Consider the following 24,210-nt stretch of genomic DNA (forward strand, 5'->3'; position numbering starts at 1 on the left):
GAGAAAAAAATAAGGATGAAGTTGAATTGGCATTAACCCACTTAAATGCAAATAATCTTTAGTCTCACTAGTTCAGTGAAATGACAACTCTTAACCAGTTTAAATGCTGTGTCTTGAGCAACAGAATTACTAAATCAATACCTAAACTTTCAAGTAGTTATTTATGATACCATGCCTTCTCTTTTGAGAATTCCAAATTCCTTCTTTACCAAGGAAACACTAAGTTTATGATAGTAACTAGACTCTAACGAAGCGGACCCCAATTTTTCCCAATGGCTACACAAGAAGTATACTGCCAAGAATATATCCAGACTTTAACAGTTGGCTATAGCAGAGATAAGATCACCTTAAGGCTAGGCGGAGTTCTTGGTCTGTTAGGTTTAACTCCACCCCTTTCTTACAATGGACCTCAATCTTCTGGTGACAGCCCACTAAGAACAACTGCTCTAAAAGGATCAAAGTTTGGGGTGGATAGCATTACCTAGAGAAAACTGAAACAAGAAATCCTTATAAAAGGGGGATACAGATACATAGAAAATCTTCAGTGTATGATAACAGCAGGAATAGTAGAGAGAATGTGTAAAACAACAAAGAGACAGGGTAGTTATCTTTTGATGAAGCCGAACAGTCATCACTTAAAGAACAGAATGTTTACCAAACTACAGGATGAAAACTGCCAATTTGCTATAACAAAACAAAGACCATCAATATAGATAAATTCCCACCAGTTCTAAGCTGTCACACGATAAGCCTGACTACACCCCCAGAAACTAACACTCTCCCTTTCTCCGTCTCTCCCCTCCCCCTCCCACCCACACACCCACTTATTACAGTGCTGAATAAACCTGATTCTTCCTTCTTGTTCCTACTAGGTCACACAAACTAAGAAAAAAGTATCTTTTCATTCCTTAGCTCTCAACAACTCATACAGTATCTCCAAGTTTAATTCATGTTGCCAAGTTTTAGCAAAAGCCATTTAGATGCTTTGTGTTCATACTTATAAATAAGAAGCAGCTTCTAAGGTTGTCTAAACAATAACCACTCACCAAGACATACGAGATATTCAAGAGCTTCTTCTTTAAAAGTTTTAATCAAGTCTATCAAGAATTTATATATAAATAGAATTTATAAACACTTTCTTTCATTAGTTTTTACTGCAAGTAGTTTAGTCAAAACTCTGCCTTGGCAATAAACTTAACTTTAAACACAGTTATCTATAAAATATAAAACTGAGTTATATGAATATATCAAAGATATTACCCTAAAGAAAAGATCGAGAGAATCTTGGATTGAACGAGGAGGGAGTGGCTTTTTCCTCCGAGGAAGGTCAATGGAGAGGTCATTGAACTGTTCTCTTTTGGGAATAGTTTCTCCACATCTGTAAGGATGAGAGGAGATTCAGTGTAGAATTGGCAATATAAAAATACAAATATACTTGATACCTTCTTCCCTACAGAGCTTATGGGCCAACATATACAGGTAGCATAATATGATCTTTATAACTTTCTTTCATACAGAAGTGTATCTCTCTGATTTCTACTAAGATGCCTTCTGCTTCTATCTCTAGATCCAGATTTAAAGGCCTTGTGGAATTTGCCCATATACATATTATCTCCTGTAAAAAAAAATAATTCAAGGGTAAGATTGGTAGTCTTGATTACATCAGCAAATTTTCTGTAGTCAGATTAAGTCTTATCATACAGAAAAGTAACAGCTCACAGTCATTGTGGAGTTTATACACACTCAAAGGACATAAAAGGCAAGGGTCACCTTAGAACCCTGCCTGTGAGAGAGAGGCACTCAGTAAGTACTTATTGAATGAAAATATATTTTAGGACTCTGGTCTTTAGTTGTGGCAGAAAGTTACTGTGGCTAAAAGTTGAATAATATTAAAGCTCCAAAAAGACAAATGAAGAACATTGAGCTAAAATTACCTTTCAAAAACTTGGTAGTATACTGCTTTAGTCCTAGCACCTAGGAGGCTGAGGCAGGCATATTTCTGTGAGTTCAAGGTCAGCCTGGTCTCAAACTGAGTTCCAGGACAGCCAGAGTACACAAAGAAACTCTGTCTTGAAAAATAATAACAACATAAAACCACAAAACCCAAAAACCAACAAGAAACAAAAAATTTTCTTCCAAGGGCTGAAGAGTGGGTCTAGTTCTTAGGTTTCATTACCAGCACCCATATAGTAGCTTACAATCAATTATCCATAACATTAGTTCGAAGGGTGACACCCTCTTCTGACCTCTGTCTATATATACATGCAGGCAAAACACTCAGATATATAAAATGAAAACACTCAATTTAAAAACAAAAGAATAAAAAACTGTTTTCAGCCAAGTATGCTCACACCTTAACTCCAGCATTTAAGAGGCTGAGTGAGGCTCTTAAATTTGAGTTAGGCTCTGAAAAGTTTGTGGCTAACCTGAGCAACACAGCAACATCCTACCTTTAAAAAAAAAAAAAAAAAAATCAGCCAGGTGTGGTGGTGCACATTTTAATCCCAGCACTCAAGAGGTAGAGGCAGAAGTATCTCTGTGAGTTTGTGGCCAGCCTGGTCTACAGATGTACTTCCAGGACACTCAAGGTTACACAAAAAAACCCTGTCCCAACCTCCACCCCCCAATAACCTAAAAAAAGAAGATGAGGAGGAGGAGGAGGAAGAAGAGGTGAAAACGCCAGGCCAGTCAGACCAACACAGAGATAGAAAGCAATCCACCAATCAATTAACCATTAACGATTGAGTTAAAACAAAAGAGTAAAGCATATCAGCTGGTTATGGTGGTGCATTCCTTTAATCTCAGCACTTGGAAACAGAGGCAGGCAGATCTTGAGTTTAAGACCACCCTGATCTCCATGGTGAGACACTGTCTCTCTCATAGGACAACAAAAACAAAAGTGTCTCAAAAACTATTTCAATTATCTTTGGCTCTTACCTCATCAAGAATTGTTATAGACAGACTAAGGAAACAGAAAGATGGGTCAATGTGTAAAAGAACTTGCTGCAAAAAAGCCTAATATCCAGGGCAGAAGAGATGGTTCAGCCATTAAGAGAACTGGCTGCTGCTCTTCCAGAGGACCTGGGTTCAATTTCCAGCACCCAAATGACAGCTCACAACTGTCTGTAACTCCAGTTCCAGGGGATCTGGCATCCTCAGATAGATAGACATTCTGCCAAAACATCAATGCACATAAAATAAAAACAAAACAAACAAACAAAAAAAACTCAAGACAACCAACCCTACTAGTTGTGGTGAAATCTGAGTTATAGGACAGCCTGAAAGGTGTGATACATCATATCAGACAGCACTTGGAGGCCAAGTTCTAGACCAATTTGGGTTACACAGTTAAGGCTGTTTCAAAATCCAAATCTAAGAATGAAAACCTGGAAAAAAAAGTTTCGGTACAATTTATGGGTTTGTATTTTCCCCATGGGAAAGAAAGGAAAATAAGTTCTGGTATGTGACAAGGAAATTCTAGTCACTTGCCATAAAGGAAGAGGGGGAAGAGTTTCTTAGAGATTACATACGCTTTACAGATAATGGAGTGCTGAACTTCAAACTCCAAGTTTGTAATAACAGGGCACGTGAACACTTTGGTAGCTGATGTATCTGGCAAATTTTCTTCTCCAAGGACAGGTTCTGTCTTCCAAGTTTTATTCAGTTTTTCCATATCCTCCTTTAGCTGATCTAAGCACTGACTTAAAAATTCATGAGCATCCTAAGAAAATGATAATATCTGCCATTAGAGCAAAGCATTTCTTGTCAGGAAAGCTTATTAAACTGTGTCTTATACAACCGTGATTCATAAAACACCTAGAAGTCGAAAGGTACCTGAATAAGGCCAGTCTTATTCTGATAAGGGTTTGGAATACTTATATATTTTGAATAAACATAAGTGAAGAGTGTTGGAATTTAGCTCAGTAGAAGAGCAGTTGCCCAGCATGTTTGTCTCCTAGGGTTCAAACAGCAGCACCAACTCTCCCAACAGTTGGGAGGTGGAAGCAGGAGGACCAGCATTTCAGTTATTCTTGGCTATAAGTATATATATATATATATATCATGCTTAAACCTGGCTTGGGTGACATGAGATACTGTTTCAAAAACCAACCAAGCCAACAACCAGCCAAAAAGAATAAAACACATTAGAAGAAACATATTAAAAGTTACTGTAATTCCTTAGGTTTTACCATCCAAGGTGACCACGTTACATAAGTAACAATTTAAAAACTAAGTCAAAAGCTAATTCCAATTTTGTATATCTAAACCATTTAAAATTAAATACTCACATTTTGGACATAGCCAGAGAATCTCTCTGCAGTAGCTGAAATAGCATTTTTAACCTTCTTAAGTAGTTCTTTTTTGGTCTCTGAATTACAAATATCTTTTTTAATAAGCAGGTTTGCAAAGCGTCTGATAAATGAGACAAGATTAGCATATTTAAAAAACATTCAGTGGTATATTACTATCAATAACTCATAAAAATGTAACTGCCCCAAATCCTATTAAAAAAATTAATGAAGTTATTCAGTAAACATATAACATTACCTGATAAGTGCATTGAATGGAATTTTCTTCCATGGGATACTTTGTTTAAGCAAATCATTTGCAAATGACTGGAGTGAAAACAGAGATTGTAAGATAGCATTCATATAGCATGTATTTCCCAAGTTGGAGAATCTGGAAAGGAAAGAGGTATTTGAAGTTATGTTCAGCGTGCATAAAGGTTTCTCCATTTTGCATCAGAACTACCTGTAGGGCTTGTTAAACCACATAGAATTAGATTGTTTCTGATTCAGTATGGAAATCATGGGGTACAGGGAAACATGCACTTCTAACAAGTTACTGCTGCTGCTACTGCTGATATGGGGAAAGTGCTTTAACAACTGTATAATATAATCTTACAACACAAACTGAAAATGAGGCAGCTTCCACTATTTTATGTTATACCACCTTACCCATTCAATTTATATTCTTTGTATAATAAAAAATTTTTCCCTTTATTTATTTGCAGTAAGACTTTATTTCCAATTTATCAATGACCCTTTTTTTGTGCCTATGAAAAATTTAGTATTATACAAATTTATGAATCTTTTATTGAATCTCGATTTTGAACCAAATTTACACAGCCTTTGTCTACATTTAAGTTATAAAGAAATTTCTGGTACCTGAGAGTTTAAAGATCTTAAATTTTATTTTTAATCACACATGTGCGTGCCTGTGTTTGGCTATGTGTACGTGAGGAGGGCAGGTACCCTTTGGAGGCCACTGGATTCTCTGAAGCTGGAGTTACAGGAGTTGTAAGAGGGCTGATGAGGGAGCTGGGAACTGAACTCAGGTTCTCTGAAAGAGCAGGCTTAAAAATTTTGTAACAGGTTCCTCTGATTCTATAAGAATTTATTCTTGTACACATTTAAAAATGAATATGTCTTTTAAAATGGCTATTTTTAAAGTGCTTCTTTATTTCAACAATTAGGACTTTTTCTTCTATCTGGTGATCTACCTACATACCTATAGTTTATGAATGAGCTATGGTCTTTGATTTTTACTATAATTTAAATCCTCAACTCATTATACCTTTTGTAATATTTTTAAAGGACAGTGGTGGTTCATGCCTTTGATCGCAGCACTTGGGAGGAAAAGGAAGGTGGATCTTTGAGTTCGAGGCCAGCCTGGTCTACAGAGTTCTAGGAGAGGCAAGTTACACAGAAAACCCTTTCTCGGGGGCTGATGAGATGGCTCAGCAGGTAAGAGCACCCGACTGCTCTTCCGAAGATCCTGAGTTCAAATCCCAGCAACCACATGGTGGCTCACAACCATCCGTAACGAGATCTGACTCCCTCTTCTGGGGTGTCTGAAGACAGCTAAGGTGTACTTATATAGAATAAATAAATAAATAAATAAATAAATAAATCTTTAAAAAAAAAAAAAAAACCCTTTCTCAAAAATTCCAAAACAAACACCCTCCAACACCAATCCAAAGACTTATTTGAGAATGCTTGCTTGTAGTTTAAGTTTACTGACAATAAACTACTAGTTCACTTAAGATCATGGATGCTTTTGAATCTTCATCAGCTGATACATTTAAATTAATATTTCTCACTTTTCTGTCTAATTATTATTATTATTTTGGTTTTTCAAGACAGGTTTTTTTCTCTGTGTAGCTCTGGATGTCCTGGAACTCACTCTGTAGACCAGGCTGGCCTCGAACTCAGAAATCTGCCTGCCTCTGCCTCCCAAGTGCTGGGATTAAAGGAGTGCACCACCACTGCCCGGCTTAGCCTTCTTTCTTGTATTCTAATTTTGTCTGTGGACAGGATTTTAAACTCTCTTTAGTTAATTCTGTAAGGTAAAGTCTTGAAGGTAGGACCACAGAGGTGCTGACAGTGGGAGGGAGGAAGAGGAGCAAACATGTTTGGCTTTCTCCTTTCACTTTAGCACAAGCTTTCGCTTGGTCCTTGGACTTTCTAGAAGTGAGTTTTTCTTTTTCAAGTGCTTCATCACCTTCACACATTAGTTTTCATGATTTTTAAGCCTTTGTCCCAACTCTGAGCATCCACAGGTTTAAGCAATGGAAACCAGGGGAACTGTAGGAAACGGGTTTGCTTGTACACTTAGATATGTATTAAACATCTGTCTCCTAGTAGATGAGGTAGAGGCTTCTTTCAGTTATTTCTCTGCACTCCTCTCTCTCTCTCTCTCTCTCTCTCTGTGTGTGTGTGTGTGTGTGTGCGCGCGCACGGTTAGGTATTATCCTAACTATCCTCTAGCCTCTAATTTTTTAGTTTCTTTTCCATTAGGAGTCTTGGAATATGACCTAAAATGCTGCAATTCTTTTTTTTTTTTTTTTTTGTTTTCCGAGACAGGGTTTCTCTGTGTAGCCCTGGCTGTCCTGGAACTCACTTTGTAGACCAGGCTGGCCTCGAACTCAGAAATCCGCCTGCCTCTGCCTCCCGAGTGCTAGGATTAAAGGCGTGCGCCACCACGCCCAGCTAAAATGCTGCAATTCTTAAGAGTTCTGAACAGAGGAAGATTTATTTCTGGAGATAGGTATAGACTATGCAGGAATGAGAGCAACACTGGAGTAGCCTGGTAACTCATGAGGCTGTCAACAGAGTAGCACAGACCAGAACTTTCAAGTACATAAGAGGAGGTGACATGAAAAGGAAACAAAGGTCAATATAGAGAGAAAGAGAGAGAAGGTCTAAGAATGTGATGAGTAAACCAATTAAAAGAATGTTGCTTCATCAGGTGGTGATGGTTGACAGCACATATCTTTAATCCCAGCACCCAGGAGGCAGAGGTTGGCAGATCTCTGTGAGTTTGAGGCTAGCTTGGTCTACTGAGCACGTCCCAGGACAACCAGGGCTACAGAAGAGAAAACCAGTATGGAAAAACAAAAATAAAAACAAAAAACAAAACAGAATGTTGTCTGGGATTGGAGAGATGGCTCAGTGCTTAAGCACACTGGCCGCTCTTCCACGGGACTGGATCCAGTTCCCAGCGTTAGCTTTAATAATTCTGCCAAGACTGCATACTGAAAGAAACACATTAGCATTATAAGAAGACAAGTGTCATGCTGCATACCTATAATCCTAGCGGCTGTTGGAAAGTACCTGGGTTTAATCTGAGTACCCACTATTACTGATTACTACCACTATGATCTCATTTTTATGTTGAGAGATATATAAAAATGATGAAAGTCACTCAACAGTAGGCCAAAATGTACAGAGTTGGAGAATAGTCATTGTTTCCTTTAAGATGATGACAGAGATGACAGATAGATAGAAACACACATTTCAAGGTCTGAAAACTGGAGACTAGGTCATGGACTTAATGTTTATAGCCATGATAAATCTTTTATAAGTGACCTAATTTCTAAATATTTTAGAAATATAATATGAATCCTTTCTTATATTGATATCCATAACAAATGGAGAGTAACTCAATTGAATCACTTTACAAGAAAGTTCACCAACCCCTGCAGCTGCTGTTGATGGGAGGAAAGGGGCACTCTAGGTCTGTTCCAGCCCGCGTAATCCTGGTTACACCTCAGTTTTTTAACAGACAGAGGAGTTGGCTGAGGAAGAAACCCCAGGCTTCTTTTGGCAGAAGGAGTCTGGCTTGAAACATTACACCTAAAAAAAAAAAAAAGAAAGGAAAATAAACATTTTCATACTCATACTAGCCTTTCCCTCTAGCAGAGTCAGAGAGATCCATGTCTAAGGGAAAAGAGTCTCAACCTTAAGGGGAACATTAGTAACAGTGGGCACTTATGAGAAAAACCCTAACTTAGTAAGTTCATACAGGAGCCTTGTGCACATGCCTTACATTCATTCAGTAACTGTCAATAAAGACAAAAACAAAACAGAAAGCTTAGGATGTTTCCGTATTCGCCCTATAAACTACATGACCCAAGCCAATGGCTTGAGAAAAACTAGTTTCCCTTTTCAGTTCTTTTTGATGTCAAATTGGACAAATTTTGGACAAATTCAGTCAGTGCATTTTCTTCCTTTCTTTTTTTTTTTTTTTTTAGGTTTTTTGAGACAGGGTTTCTCTGTATAGCCCTGGCTGTCCTGGAACTCCCTCTGTAGACCAGGCTGGCCTCGAACTCAGAAATCTGCCTGCCTCTGCCTCCTGAGTGCTGGGATTAAAGGCGTGCACCACCAAGCGGGGCCAGTGTATCTTCTTCACTACTTCAAATCACATCAGAGAAAATACTTAATGTTTTAAAGAAAGATGTTAAAAGTTTATACTTGGAGGCAGAAATATTAGGGGTATTTAAAATTCTCCTATATATTTTGATTGTTTTCCAAAAAGGTTAAAGCAATTTTTATTTCCTTTAGTGGTAAATTTCTGTGTCCTCACATTTCTATTATTTATTATTATAAGTATTACTCTTTTCCAGTAGGCAGCACGTGACTTTGCTGCTATTTTGACTTGTATTCCTAACTACACCTGAGGCTGAACACTTTTTCTATAATTTTATGTTTCTCTAAATGGTCTATATAATTAAGTTTCTTTTCCCCCCAGGGTCTCACTATGCATCCCTGCCTGGCCTTTTTATGTAGAGCAGGCTGGCCTTAAACTCACTGAAATTGGTCTGCCTCTGTATACAGGGCACTCAGATTGCAAATGTGTACCATCACACTGGACAAATATAATATTCTTTGTCTATATCCCTGGATTATAATTTACTCTATTACTAACATCTAACTCTATTTCTCTTGCTGTAAATGTCAATCTGCTTTCTTTTTAGAGTACAATTTTACTCATGTGGGGCTTTTTGTTTGGTTTTGTTGTTTTTTGGAATAGGGTTTATGTAGTCCTAGTTGTCCTGAAACTTGCTTGTTAGACCAGGCTGACTTTGAACTCAGAGCCCCACCTGCCTCTGCCGCCTAAGTTCTGGAATTTAAGGTGTTTGCCACCACACCTGACTCCCATGTGGATCTTTAAAATACTATTTGTTGTTTGGCATTTGTTGAGGCTTTTCAACAAGAGGAGTTTCAGCATTTTCATCTGACATTATTTCTCTGACAATTTCCTTGACTTTATTCTTTTTCCCCAGAGTATTTTTGCTACAGAGAATTCCTGAACTAAGTCTCTTAGTTGCATTTACATGTACTGTTCTGTACTATATGACACTGTCTTACCAAATGGTTACTATTCTTTCTCTGGCCCTTTATTTTTGGAGAGGATTTGATATTACAGTTCTTAATTCATTTTTAAAAATAACATTTATCTGTGAGTATGAGTACATGTACATGCATAGCACTTGTTTGGGGGCGGGGGGTGAGGTCAAAAGACAATGTGCAGGAGTCAGTTTTCTTTTTACCAGGTAGGTCCTGGGGATCAAACTAAGGTTGTAGGGCTTGGGAAAGAGTGGCCTTACCCATCAAGCCATCTTACTAGCCCTCATAATTCTTCAACTCAAGTAACCGGATACCACTGGAAGGCCTGGTTTGTATCCTTGCTCTCTACTCAAGGAATACCAGGAAGAGAATGAATCATTTCAACCTTGGAAACTTTATAAGGATGTTCTGCCGTGGCTTAAATTTGGCTTTTCTAGAAACCATGTTCTGGGATTCGTACACAAACACACCGACACACACACACACACACACACACTGTATACATGCTTGGAACTTTGGAAGAGGGTGTCAGTTTATCTGAAACTGAAGTTGTAGATGGCTGTGGGCTACCATGTGGGTACTGGAAATTGAATATGGGCCTTCTGCAATAGTAGTACATGTTCTTAACCACTGAGGAGTCTCTGCAGACCCCATAACCACTTTTGAGAGTCTTGCTGTGTAGCCCTAGCTGGCCTGTAACTCACTGTATAGACCAGATCAGCTTTCAATTTGTGGTACTTGTACTTCCTCTCTGCCTCCTGGGATTACAGGAATGCACTGTCATGCTGGATGAAAATTAAATTTTTGAAAAATGTTTCTGATGAAAGAAATGCATGAAGCTTTGGCTTTTTTTTTTTGTTGTTGTTGTTTTGTTTTTCCAGACAGGGTTTCTCTGTGTCGCCCTGGCTGTCCTGGAACTCACTTTGTAGACCAGGCTGGCCTTGAACTCAGAAATCCACCTGACTCTGCCTCCCAAGTGCTGGGATTAAAGGCGTGTGCCACCACGCCCGGCGAAGCTTTAGCTTTTTAAAAAGGAAAAAATGTGTTAATTTTTAGAAGTAAACTTAATTACTGCATAGGAAACAAAAGCAGTTCAAAATGCTACCAGATACTTTAACACGACCATGCTTAAGGGGACAGAAATGCAGTGGTCAAGACTCTTATAAATGTCACTCAACATGAGTAGCATCAGTATAAATCTTTCCAGATCTCCACTTATTATTGTTGGACCCATTTCAAAACAGATAAAACTAAAATATTTCTTGAGTATTTTCTACCTAAGTGTCATGATGTGCTTAAACTAGGGCATTAGCTCAGAGTATAGAGAACAGCCCATTTCATTACTCAAGATTCTGAAGAAGGAGAGCCCTTCAGCTTCTATGCTCAACATTGTGTAACTAAGGCATACCTGTCCAGGTTAGTGACACCAGAAGAGTAGTCCTTTGATCCAGCTCTGCTCCCATAGAATGAGGATGACTGCAGAGGTAAAAGCCCTACACAATACATGAAAGAACACTTAATGCCTAATTTAACCACCAAAGGGCCTCTAATAAGATCACACAACTTACATTTAACTCTACTCTTAATACATGCCCATCTAAAAGATCAATACTGTGAAGAAAGTTACGAGAGCAAAGCAGTGTTCTCTGCCTGAAAGCTGTTCAAGGTAGGTCCTTTACTAGCTTCTAGTCCCTTTCCCCCTTTTCCTTGAGAGTTTCATGCGTGTATATAATGAAGTCATTTGACTCCCACTTCCTTGCTCTCACTCTCACTGTTCCTGCCAACAGCCCTCATTCCCAAGAGGTGCCTTTGTGCTCTGTGTCTTCTGTGTGTGGCCCACTGATTGGTTTCTACAGATAGCTTTTTGTGTCTCATATAGCAGAAGTTCTCTTTTTTGTTTTGCCCTTTTCCAGACAGGGTTTCTCTGTGTAGCCCTGGCTGTCCTAGAACTCAGAAAGATTTGCCAGTCTCTGTCTCCTGACTGCTGGAATTAAATGACTGCGGCACCACTGGCCAGCCAGTCAGAAGTTCTTAAGAATTTCTCATTTGCTTCAGCAATTCCGCTGGACCATAGGTAATTAACTCAAACAATTACTGATAGAAAGTTATAAGTAAGTTTATTTTAAAAACAATTCTTTAACATACATATAATTTCATCATTTATTAAAGATAACAGCAATTTGTATACTAATGAGATGGCTTATGTATTTACTATTTATGTTTGCTAACTGCTGGTTGGTTATAATTACTTAAAACAAACAAGTGCTATTAATATGGTCTAAGTATTAGTATTTCGGAAATAAGGCGTATACTTCTATCTGTAGGAATCCCAATGATAAGGAGCAACACTGATGAGCCTTGACTTCATTCTAAGTCTCTCATTCTGTCTATGGTGCTGGCATTCTAACACTAAACTTTTACATACTGAAATAGAGGAAAAACAAAGTAAAATCTGGGTTTTTGGGGGGTAGGGGACAGTGGGGGGGTGGTGGCGGGGAGAGCAGTGCTGGAACTAAAGGTATGAGTTACCATGACACTTATTGCTGTTTATTGAGAGAAAGTTTCATGTAGCCCCAGCCAGTGTCAAACTCACTTTGTAGCTTAGGCTAGCCTGTGAACTCCTGGTTCCCCTAAGTCTACCTTCTGAGTGCTGAGATTATAGGTGCCTAACATCATTACTGAATAACAGTCCTTATTTATTTATATTCAGTGTGTGTATATGTGCTTTTAAGTATGTAGCATACGTGGAAGTCAGAGGCTAACTTTCCAGAGTTAGTTTTCTCCTTCCACCACATGGGTCACTGAGATCAAATTCAGGTCTTCAGGCTTGGTGGAAAGTATTTTAACCCAATGAGCCATCTTGTCAGCCTTCTTTAAAATACTCTTGTCAATTACTGGTACAAGCTACTGACTAATGAATAACACTATTCCTGAACAATGTACAAGACATGTGCTAGTTTAATACAGTCTATCATATAAACAAAAAAATGAGACCATAAAGAAGAAAACTTACCTGATGTTCGATTTTCTTCTGCCTGTTTCAAACTCAGCTGCTTTTCTCTACAGCTGGTTAAATATTTTCTTGAAGGGTCTGTCATAGCTTTGTTGTTCCTACAGTTAACAATTTTAAATCAATATAGGGACTGTAAAAAGATATTCTAAATTCTCAGTGAACTAAGAATTATGAAGATAGCCTGTTAAGAACCAATATAAACTATGACTAGCAAATTAAGCAAAAATAAAGGAATATTTTTAGATATTTAAAGACAGCAAGATGATACTGATTTTTCTTGGCTAAAAGCAAGATCAGGAGGCTGGCCAGACAACTCACTAAATAAAAGGCTTGCCAGAAAAGCCTAATACTCTAAGTAGGATCCCAGGATCCCCAGGATCCCACAGTGAAGGTAGAGAACCAAATTCTTCAAGTTGTCCTGTGATCTCTACATGTAAAACATGATATGTGTATATGCACACACAAAGTAATAAAATTTAAAACTATTTACCTGAGACAAGAACAATTAAAGAGGTCAACTATCCAGCATTGGTGCTTTGTGGTTTTAAAAAATAAACACCAAAATGTTCATGTCACATATAATTTGAAATGCTAGTTAGAAAATATAAACATTTTAACTTGTAGTGTTTAATAAGTTTAAGGGCATGAATAGAAAGTTAAGACTTTCTTCTTTGAGACTTTCTATGTTACCCTGGATGTCCCAGAACTAGTTCTGTATGTAGACCAGGCTGTCCTCAAACTCAGATCCACCTGCTTTTGCCTCAAGTGCTGGGATTAAAGGCATAAACCACCACACCCGGCTTATGATGGATGTCTTTAATTCCAGCCTGTAGGAGGCAGAGGCAGGTGGATCTCTGTGAGTTTGAGGCCAGCCTGGCATATGAAACAAGTTCCAGGAAAGCTATAGCTACACATAGAGAAACCCTGTCTTGGAAAACAAAACAAACAAAGGCATACACAATCACACCAAGCACAAAGTTAGGAATTTTAAACCTCAATCCCTTTTTATTATTTCCAAGTACCTGAAGGCAGAATGTCTACATAAATAAAATCTCCAAGTTTCGATTGAAATTGCTAATTTAGGAAAATCATCATAAATTAAGCTTGTAGCATACAATGCTGTTGCTCTGCCCATATTCCCTGACTCCATTTTTGTGTCCTCTGTTTCACATCTTTACCCTACAACCTGTCATTAAGAAATATACTAATCCTTGCACTCAGGAGGTGGAGCCAAGAAGGTCAGGAGTTCAAAGACAGCCTGGGCTACATAAGACTCTTGTGTCTCCTTCTCTCTATCCTTTAATGAGCTTGGCCCTGTAATTAATTTTCTTTTTTCTAAAAGAACAAAACAGAAGTGTTTATGAGTTCTGATCCTAAGACCAAAAATGTCTTTCAGACTTCTAATTCCTTTGAATCCTGCCACTGCTATATTATTATAGGCTTTCGTCCTAGATAGTGGAAGACACATGGGTTAATTGATATCAACTCCAGGGTCAGCCATGAGTAAGGCTATTCAAAGCTTCCTAAGCTACTTACTGACCACAGATTCATGGGAAATATCAAAGGGTCTACATGAAACTGGTTAAGCCAAGTTTAAATAAGCTGAAGTGACTATAATTTATAAGCAATGATTTTGTTGTTAATTTTGTTTGTTTTTTTGAAACAGGCTCTCTCTCCCCATAGCCCCACTGTCCCACAACTCACTATGTAGACTAGGCTGGCCTTGAACACAGAGATCTACCTGGCTCTGCCTCTTGGATGAGTGAATTAACCACTAGTATGTACCACTAGGCCTGGCCAACAATACTTTTTAGGCTATAATTTAAAGACACTATATGGAACAACATTTTATATAGTAATAGGTAACTGCTACAAGGGATGTAAGGTAAAATGTAGCCATGTAGACTACAACACCGACTTGCTGCTACTATGAGTATTGATCTGTTCAAGAGAGAAGATGGCAGGCTCAGCTAAGACCACTGTGTGGAGTCACTGGCCCAGAGGAATGAAGTAGGTACCTTAGGATTTTAGAGCAACACCATCCTGTCTGCAACAAAAAATTCTAAGTTATCTGTGAGGTAAGATATGTTACTCTTTTCAGACTATGAGGCCCTCCGAGAGAATGAGCATGTGATTACTAGTCATTAAGGGACTATGTTACCAGAGGCATCAAGAACTGGTGTTATCCCACTATAAAGTTCTAAGGTCAAAGGGGCACAGCAGCAACCTACCATACCCGGGATTAAACATATTGAGATTGGGCTGATGACTTCCTATGACCAACGGAAAGAGTGGTAATAAACCTAGACCTGATCTGGACACTAGTACAAAATGAAAATCAACTACAACCGGAGGGAAGGACTGTGTTGAAAGACAAAGGTGAGGAGATGACTTCTAGGGAACACATCTCACCACTCACTGTGTGCACAGAGAGACGCGGACTACTTACTAGCTGGCAGGAAAGGACTTAGATGGATGGTTAGGTGCTAAAGATTAGGAAGAAATGATACACAGAGGAAATATATGGAGAAGCGTGTATAAAAAATATAGTTTCATATGCTAATTTTTATCAGAGAAATGCCTGAAATCACCCTACAAACAGCAGAGTAACTTGTGTGGCAATTCAGCCAACCTCTGTCCTTTGCTATTCTAATTTTTCTGCCAGAGATCTATTAAAACAGCTATATTAACAGAGATAAAAATCTATAGAATGGATTTACCCTCATCAAAATTCAGCTATTGCTACTGCTGTTGTATCCAAACTGGACAACAGCAGAAACTGGTGCTGAATTTGACTGAGCCCACTCTTATGAAAAACAATTTGTCACTTGGTTGCAAATGATTTTAACAAAATCCTTCCACCCTAGAAAAGATTGTAAATGAGCCAGAGATGTCTCAGTGGGTAAAGACACTTAACACCAAGCCTGATGACCTCAACTCTGAAGGAATAAATGTTGTTTGTTTTTTAGGGCAAGTTTACAGTGATTTTTAAGGCAGTCCCAGGGATCTAACATTGTCTCTGAAAATACACCAAAAAACCCCCCTAACAGTCTATACGGGCCTACTTGGGTTGTCATAACAAAACACCACAGCCTGGCTACAACAATTGATTTTCCCAGTGTGTGTGCTATTAGGTATAGGGTCATGGAGTCAGCAGACTCAGTTTCTGGTGACCCCTCTTCATGGCTTGTGGATGGCTGCCTTTTCGCTATACCATCATATAGCCAGTGTGCATAGAAAGAGATCTAGACATCTATTCCTCGTCTCAGTCCTTTTGGATCAGAGTTACACCTTAAAGACCTTATTTAATCTCATCTAACTCCATAAAAGTCCTAGCTCCAAAACCAACTTTGGGATGAGGGCTTCAACAAATGAATTTGGAGACAGGGAGTAACTTCTTGATGTCTTTCACTCACCAGAAAGAAAGGAAGGTATTGTGGTACCTCTGAAAGCTTTATGTTCACAGAAAACCAAAATTACAACCCTGACAAGATGGCCCTCAGGAATGTGGAGATGCTGACACTTACTGCTCCAGCTTCCCATGTGATCCTTCCTCAGACCACGTCAATACAACTTTCTTCCAGGACAACTTCAAAACAGCCAGCTCTTTAGGTCCAGCCTCACAGATTGATCAAATCAGGATTTCACTTAAGCCTCAACTTTCTCAGCATACAGGAACTGAACAACAAATGCTACAGCTTGGCTTTCTTAAGAATTAACTGTGTTCCCACTTTTCTTGGACGCCAAAAGAAAACTATACACCCAAATCAGCAGGAAGCAATTTTAAGGAAACTCTGTCCCTTTCCAAAGAGGAGGGGTGGAGGAGTTTTGGTCGTTCATTGAATGTTGGATGTATGTCGTCATTAAAGGGGAAAGTTACAAATAGGGTCTTGGACAGGAGGAAATGAAATAGGGGGATTTGATTTAGGGATTTCTTTTTCTCTTTCCTTTCTTTTTCTCTGTCCTTCTTTCTTATGTAAGGAAAGGGATGTTGAGAAGAAAAAGGGGGAGGATACAGGAAGAAGGAAAAAGAAGAATAAGAAGAGGAGGGGGGAGGAGAAGAAGAAAAGGGGTAGATTACTGAATCTACTCTTAAACCAAAAAAAGTTTCATAGTCATAATCTTACATTGGTTTATATCTTTGTAGTTTGATGTGAAATTGAGGTTATATTTTGCTATATTGGTACAGAATTTTGTATGCTGATACATATTTAAAGGTTACACTGGTTTAGATTATTATACATCAATATAAAAATTTAAAGTTTTTTTGATACATATGACACATGTATGCTTTTAATTTTTACATGAGATATTGTTCCTATATAATCCTTAAAGTTACAATGTAAAGCATCAGTCCTTTTAAATAGCTGAGATCACAAACTTTTAGGGATGATTTCAGAAATATAAGTTAGTGGGCAGGAGAGATGGCTCAGAGGTTAAGAGCATTGGCTGCTCTTCCAAAGACCCTGAGTTCAATTCCCAGCAACCACATGGTAGCTCATAATCATCTGTGATGTGAAATGGTTCCCTCTTCTGGCCTGGAGGCATACATGAAGGCAGAACACTGTATATATAATACATACATAAATCTAACAAAGGAAAGAATGGAAATACAAGTTAATAATCAAACTCATGGTCATGTCAGATACTAGTTTAGAACACAGAAATATACATCCTGGGTTGAACAGATAATAGGTCGCTGAAGAAAGGGCAACATTTGCTTGTTCAGATTCGCTAAGAAGAGATATATGGTCTTCAAAAGCCACAGAGACTTACAGAATATGGCATTTAAAGATGTTTTTATGTTAGCCCCTGGCAGCAACCCATTTGACTTGAAAGAAGATGATGAACATTGAAGGACCTCCATCTGGAGAGGGCTTCATATGTGGCACACTAGCCACTGGGCAAAGAAAATGCCCTAACTTCATCTGCAGACAGAATGTTGTCCAAAAAGGACAAACAGGTGCAGGGAAGTCAACTGACAAGGCAGGGTAAGGAAGTCCCTCACAATTCCTGCTTCACAAAGGGTCTGTCAGATATTCTGGGCCAGAAGGCTGACGATGATGCTCCAATATTTTAGAGAATATTAGTGACTATCTAGGCAGTTAGTTGTCGCTGTAATTTTTGGAAGCTGTATCCCTGTGCTTCCTGCATACTTCTCAGGTCTCTGATGGGGTTGACGACTAGGCAGTCACAGACTTACTAAGCTTAAGTTGTTTATGATTTAAGGTGTTTTAGGTCTAAGAAGATGTTTTTAGGATGGTAATACAGGTTAGGATAGAAAATGGTTTAGATGCAGAATGCTGAACTCACAAAGATAGGATAAATGATAGAATACTTTTAAGTTGCCAAGTATAAATGCATTAGACATTATGAATGTAACTACTACCTGTTTTCATAATTATTTTATAATTGTTCCTACTGTATGTTATTATTATAAAAGCCTTTTTATTTAGGCAAAAAGGGGGAAATGTAATGGGTTGGTTTGATGTTGCTTGTATTTTAATGCTAAATACTGGTTCTTAAGATGTGGTTGCTTCTGACATCAAGTAGATCCTAACATACACCAAGTGATGCTATGTAAACCTTGCTCCCCAATTTAACTGGTCAATAAAAGGCTAGAGCCTGTGATTAGGCAGTGGAGGGAAGAGGTGGGACTTGGGGATTGAGTGGGGGCATTGCAGGTAGAGGGAGAATAGAGAACACGGAGAAGGAGGAGGCTGCCATGAGAGGAGATGGACCATGAGCATATGGCTAGGAGGAAACAGCAAATAACAAGGGACATTATGGCTGGGGAATATGTTTAAATAGCCCCAAACCTGGCCAGTCTAGGCTTACAGCTTGTAAACAAAATACCTGGATTGTGTGTCTTTTATATGGCTACCTAGAATTATAAATTCATTTTAAAGGGAGAAAGTCTAAACCAAAACAGTGGCCCAACAAAAAATATTTGTTGAGCTGGGCATAGTGAAGTACATTTGTAATCTCAGCACACAGGAGGCTGATGAGCTCAAGGCCAGTACATATTTCTTAAGACCTTGTCTCAAAAACAAAAATAAGCAAGAAACTCAAAGAACAAAAGAACTATTTATTTCAAGTTCTTTAGCTCTGTTCTTTCTCTCAGTGCAACAAAAGGCAGATTGGAGCTATGAAATAGAATGTTAAGAGCTAGAGCCCCCGGCGAAGTCTCTGCTCTCACATCACCAAGACACTTTATAATAGGAATGATCACAAATGGAACACTGCTGCTGCAAATTCTCCCTAGGAGTTCTAGCAATTGATGTAAGAAGCACTGGTCAAATGCCACAAAGGCTCTTAAAGCAACTTACGATGATGAGTCATTTTCCTTAGGGTAATCTTCAGTCAGCTCTGAACCAGATAACATTCTTTTCCTCTTTTCAGTGCTATAGAGAACAGATTTTAAAAAAGACTACTTTTACAAAGTCTTAATTCATACCATTAAAAACAATAAACCAGGGCTGGGAAGAAAATGTGACGTAGTAAAGCGCTTCACATGCAAGCACAGATCCACATGAAGGCCGGATTTGAGGGTGTGTGACTATGACCCCAGTGCTGGAACGGTTTCTGGGACTTGCTAAGCTCCAAGCCAGAGACAAGCCCTATCTCAAAACAAGGGGTAGGTAGCATCTGACCCCCCAAAGTTGTCTCGTGGCTTTCACACACATGTACAAATGTGCACACATATCTATACATGCACACCCACCCACATCCAGACAAAAAAATTAAAAACATGCTCAAAGATAGAAAGACAACAGCCTGATTCTTTACGTCCTACTTAATACGCTGTTTGTCTGCATGCTCAGTGCATGTCACTGACATAAACTAGTGACAAACTCTTGTAATTACACATGAAAAACGCATTCTATACTTGCTGCTTTCTCCTCCTTCAATTCCTCAAAATCCCAAAAGACATTTATAAACAGGTGCTGAAGGAAGTCTTTCCTACCGGTTTTCTAATAATCCTGATCTAAGAGGTGTTGATGTCAGCGTCAAAGAAGGAATAGTCCGGGTAACAGCCATTCCACCTCCAGTTACAGTCTTAATTGGTCCTCTACCAGGACTGCCAAGAACTTTTCGAAATGGAATTTCATCTTTAGTTTCTAAACTTCCTCTTTTTGAAGAGGCCTGTAAGAATAAAACGGAGACAGTTAAATCTTTGACTTAAAGGAAAACATATTTGAGACAGGATCGCATATAAAATCCATGACAACATCAAACTTGCTAAGTTTAGCAGAGGATGGCCTATCTACTTCCTAAGTACTAAGATTATAGACGTGCACCACTGTATCTGGTTAATGTGATTCCAAGGGGCACATCAGGGTTCCATATGTGCTAAACAAGTCTAGAAACTGAGCTGCAATACCAGAGCTATTTAAATTTTTTTAGAGCAACAATTTTTATGGAGAGTTAAAAAAAAATACAACCAGGTATTTATTTCTAGTCCAGTCTCTTTGGTCTAAGACTCACTGTGTGGATTATTCCTCTGTGTGACACCCAGCACCACCACTGAGCTTCCTGCTCAGCACCTAGGAATATATTTACAAAACATCTCCAGGAGAGTCTATGACACTATGTTCTTTTATGTTACTTTGCTTTATACACCTGAGAATTTTATGTTTTGTGGTGCTTGGGCTTGAACATAGAGCAAAGTAACATTAAAAGACATAGATTAATGAGTTAGCATGATGACACAAAAGTTAGAGCACTGGCTGCTGTTTCAGAGGACCCAGGTTCAAGTTCTAGCATTCATATGGCAAAAAAAACCCACCATCTGAAACTCCAGTTCAAAGAGATAAATATGATGCTGTTTTCTGGCCTCATAAGGCACCAAAATACACACATGGCACCCAGACATAAAGGTAGGCAAAATGACCATAGACATAAAATTTTTAAAAATTTAAATCAAAAGCACTGCCATTAAAATATTTTATAAAGATACAGAGGACCATCAATATTATCCTATCTCTACCCAATGAATGGCCCGTGCAGTAATGTGAACACATTTGACAAGTAGAATGTCAAAAGGCCAGTGGTGTTGACAGTTATATGGTGACATTAAGAATTATGTGATTCTGGGACTGAATTCCACTATTTCCCAACCTGCTGTTTTTTCCTTATTTCTCTATTCTATTTAACTATATACTTGGTAGTGTACTAGCTATATACTGTTTGGCCATTTTTGTTATTGAAAAAATTTAATTAGCTTACTTAATTTATTCGTTTTATGTTTTGCCTACATGTATGTTTGTGCATCACATGTCTGCCTGGTGCTCACAGAGGTCAGAAGAGGATATCAGATCACTTAAGACTGAAGTTACAGATGGTTGTGAGCCACATGTGGGTTACAGAAATTGGGTGAGCCCCATGTGGGTTCTGAGAATGATACACAGGGCTTCTGGCAAAAGCAACAAATGCTCTTAACTGCTAAGCCAACTCTCCAGCCCTTTATTGGCTGAAATTTTGATCATAAAAGTATTTTACCTCTAAACCTACAATGAGGTGCTGAAGATATGGCCCAAGGTTAAGAGGACAAAATGCTCTTGCAAATAAGAGTTTGGTTCCTAGTACCCATGTCAGGCATCTCACAACCACCTGTAACTCTAGCTCCAGGAAGATGGAATGACAATGTAGAAAACAGTGTAAAATTAATATTATAGATGTTTATAGATGATTATAGGTGCTGGTGCACAGCTTTAACCCCAGCAAAAAAGGGACCTAGAAGCATGCAGGTTTCTGTTGCAATTGAGTCCAGATTAGTCTACAGAGGTAGATTCAGGAAAGCTAAGGCTACACAGAGAAACCTTGTCTCAAAACTAAAACCAAACCAAAACACAAAACAAAACCCAAAATATTTTTATCTGCTACACATTTTAGCATTCTAGCATTTACATTTCTAACTATAAATTTGTTCATCTCAAAATATACTTTGAAGAGGCCAGACTCCTCCACTCCTTCTATATAAAATTCCAAAAAATGCAATATATACTAATAGGAAACACTGGTTGTTCCCTACACACTCTCTCATGATAATAATCATCTTCGTCTTCATGCAGGTATGGTGGCCAATACCATTACTCCCATCACTGGGAAGCAAATTAAAATGAAGGAAGATCTCTGTGAGTCCGAGCACACCTGGTCTAAAAAGCAAGTTCTAGGATAGCCAGAACTACAGAGAAAGAACTTGTCTCAAAAAAAACAAAAAACAAATAAATAAATAAATAAATAAATCTTTGTGTGAGTTTAGATGAATGGCTTAGTGGGTAAATGCACCTATCATGAAGTCTGATAACCCAAATTCATTCACCAGGATGCATGTGGTATAAAAAGAAAATAAACTCCTATAAGCTGTTCTCTGACTACCAGATTTATGCAAATGGCACACACACACACACACACACACACACACAGATATAGAACCTAAAAGTCATTTATCTCTTTATTACTGTTCAACCCAGCAAGTATTATCTAAGTAATCATCTCTATACAAATATATTTACAGAAGAGCTTTGAAGTTTTTGATTTTATACCTGGCTTTCCTTTGCAAACCAATGAAAAGAAACACAATGATTGCTAAACTGCTGAAAGAATATTTACGGGTGCACACCAGGTCTCACAGCTTACTGAATACTATAAACAAACGCTTTTTTCAAATCAAAGGGACAATCTCAATAAAATAGTGTGGAGTCATATAGTGTAAAGGCAAGGTTCACGATATAGGACAGGCCCAAAGGCATCCAAGAAATAGCAGCAAACACTCTAAGGTGGTCTCTAGTAGTACAGTACACAGCTAGCCCCTTTTACATGTACTATCTCAGAACTTCTAAGATGTTGGTGCTGTCTCCATTTTACAGACAGGTACTGAGACTCAGGAAACATGAGTTTAACTGATGACACATGTCTGTAAGTGGCAGTACTATATGCCAGATTTCATAATAAGAAATCCTTGGTTGTAAAAACAACATTGTAGTCTATTCTGATAACGGTGAGACATTAAACAATTGTTAAGTAAAACTATGTAATGTATTTAGAAAAACTATGTAAGAAGGTCAAATTGAATAGTAAAACAGGCATCAGTGGTGGCACAGGCCTTTAATCCAAGCACTTAGAAGGCAGAGGCAGGTGGGTCTCTTGAGTTTGAAGCCAGTTTTGTCTACAGAACTAGTTCCAAGATAGTCAGGGCTACATAGAAAAACTTGTCTCAAAACAACCAACCAACCAAAACAATAACAGGAAGGTAAAATTGGGATAAAATTTAAGAAATTGCTTATAAAAACAAAGTGATAAGAGGTCAGCTATGTCAAAGTACCACTGTGACACTGCTACACTAGAGATCACCTAAAGTCCATTCTATGTGGCTACTTAGCATATATGTGCTAATCAATTCTTTAAAAAGCTAGGACAGTTTAAATGAACATACCTGATTGTCTGAGTAAGAAAGCTGTCTGTTAGTTTCCTTCTGAGAGGTCCTGCTGCCCAGAATAGTTCCAAAACTACCAGAACCTTGAGAAGCTTTCATAGCTGGTGGACAAAAATGAATAAACCATGTAATTTAGTAAAAATATTCATCATTATTATTGCTATATAATAATACAGAAATGAAAGTAATCAGGAAAGAAGACAAAGCATCCGATTTCTCTGATAGGTGAATGCACAAGTGAGATAGACAGCAACACACAGGGTAAAAGCTCCAGTAAAAGAGTAAGTAACACAACAGGGGAGGCCACTGAACAGTTTACAGGACAAGAGAAAACGCTAGAAGCTCTCACATGTAGTATGTTACAACTAACACTATGGAAAATATATCACTGTAACTTAGCCATGAATACTTACACCAGTGTCAATATTAGAAACAGTAACAATTATAGTTTTTATTTAAAAAATATTACCTTTTGTTTATTTTGTATTATTTGTGTTTGTGTAGGCACATGTCACCAAGCTTAAACCACCTCTGGAACCCATATGATGGAAGGAGAAAACTGACTCTTCACATGTGTGAATACTGTGTCATGGTGAATGGGTTCATTCACATATCCACAAAATAAAATAAATGTAACTAAAAAGATTTTAGTTAAAAAAATTTCCAAGCAGAATAATTTCTACTCCAAAAATAATAATAATAAAATCCATACTTGTTTACAAAAGCTCAAGGTACTCTAAAATATGGACTTTTTCTCCTCCTTTCCTCACACAGCTACAAAAATCCCAGTGTTAAGGAATGAATGGCTCAGTGAATGACTAAGAGCGCTGGCTGCTCTTGCAGAAGACCTGCACAAACACTGCATATTCCAGGGGATCCAATGCTTTCTTGTGACCTCCACAGGCACCAAGTACACACATTGTACACATATATGAGGGCAAAGCACTCACACATTAAAATGATTAAGTCTAAAAAAGAAGTCGAGCTTAATTATGAATTTGAGCATTTTTTTTCATGCTGAAAGTTCATCTACATCCTGAATTCATTTTTTTGCAGTTTTCTTTCCAATTCATTCCTGAATTCTTTCTATTAGTTTATATAATGGGTTTTGTTTCATAATGATATTA

General features: G+C 38.2%; 1 protein-coding gene across 6 annotated transcripts in view; it reads right to left on the bottom strand.

Moving 5' to 3' along the window:
- The window catches only part of Usp37 (ubiquitin specific peptidase 37), a 108,777-nt gene that overhangs the window by 31,497 nt on the left and 53,070 nt on the right, over positions 1-24,210 (bottom strand). For all 6 annotated transcript variants that reach the window (XR_373256.4, NM_176972.4, XM_030254923.1 and 3 more), the window contains 10 exons: positions 23,084-23,184; positions 19,613-19,791; positions 18,975-19,049; positions 12,646-12,743; positions 11,041-11,125; positions 7,980-8,138; positions 4,549-4,680; positions 4,290-4,413; positions 3,531-3,721; positions 1,261-1,378 (listed from right to left, as the gene is read on the bottom strand). Coding sequence is in view for 5 of the 6 variants with exons in the window: in NM_176972.4 (NP_795946.2) it covers positions 1,261-1,378; positions 3,531-3,721; positions 4,290-4,413; positions 4,549-4,680; positions 7,980-8,138; positions 11,041-11,125; positions 12,646-12,743; positions 18,975-19,049; positions 19,613-19,791; positions 23,084-23,184 (1,262 nt within the window). In the remaining variant the exon portion in view is untranslated. The remainder of the gene's footprint in view (positions 1-1,260; positions 1,379-3,530; positions 3,722-4,289; positions 4,414-4,548; positions 4,681-7,979; positions 8,139-11,040; positions 11,126-12,645; positions 12,744-18,974; positions 19,050-19,612; positions 19,792-23,083; positions 23,185-24,210) is intronic.

The sequence above is a fragment of the Mus musculus genome, chromosome 1 (genome assembly GCF_000001635.26).
Source record: "Mus musculus strain C57BL/6J chromosome 1, GRCm38.p6 C57BL/6J".
Classification (NCBI taxonomy): Eukaryota; Metazoa; Chordata; class Mammalia; order Rodentia; family Muridae; genus Mus; species Mus musculus.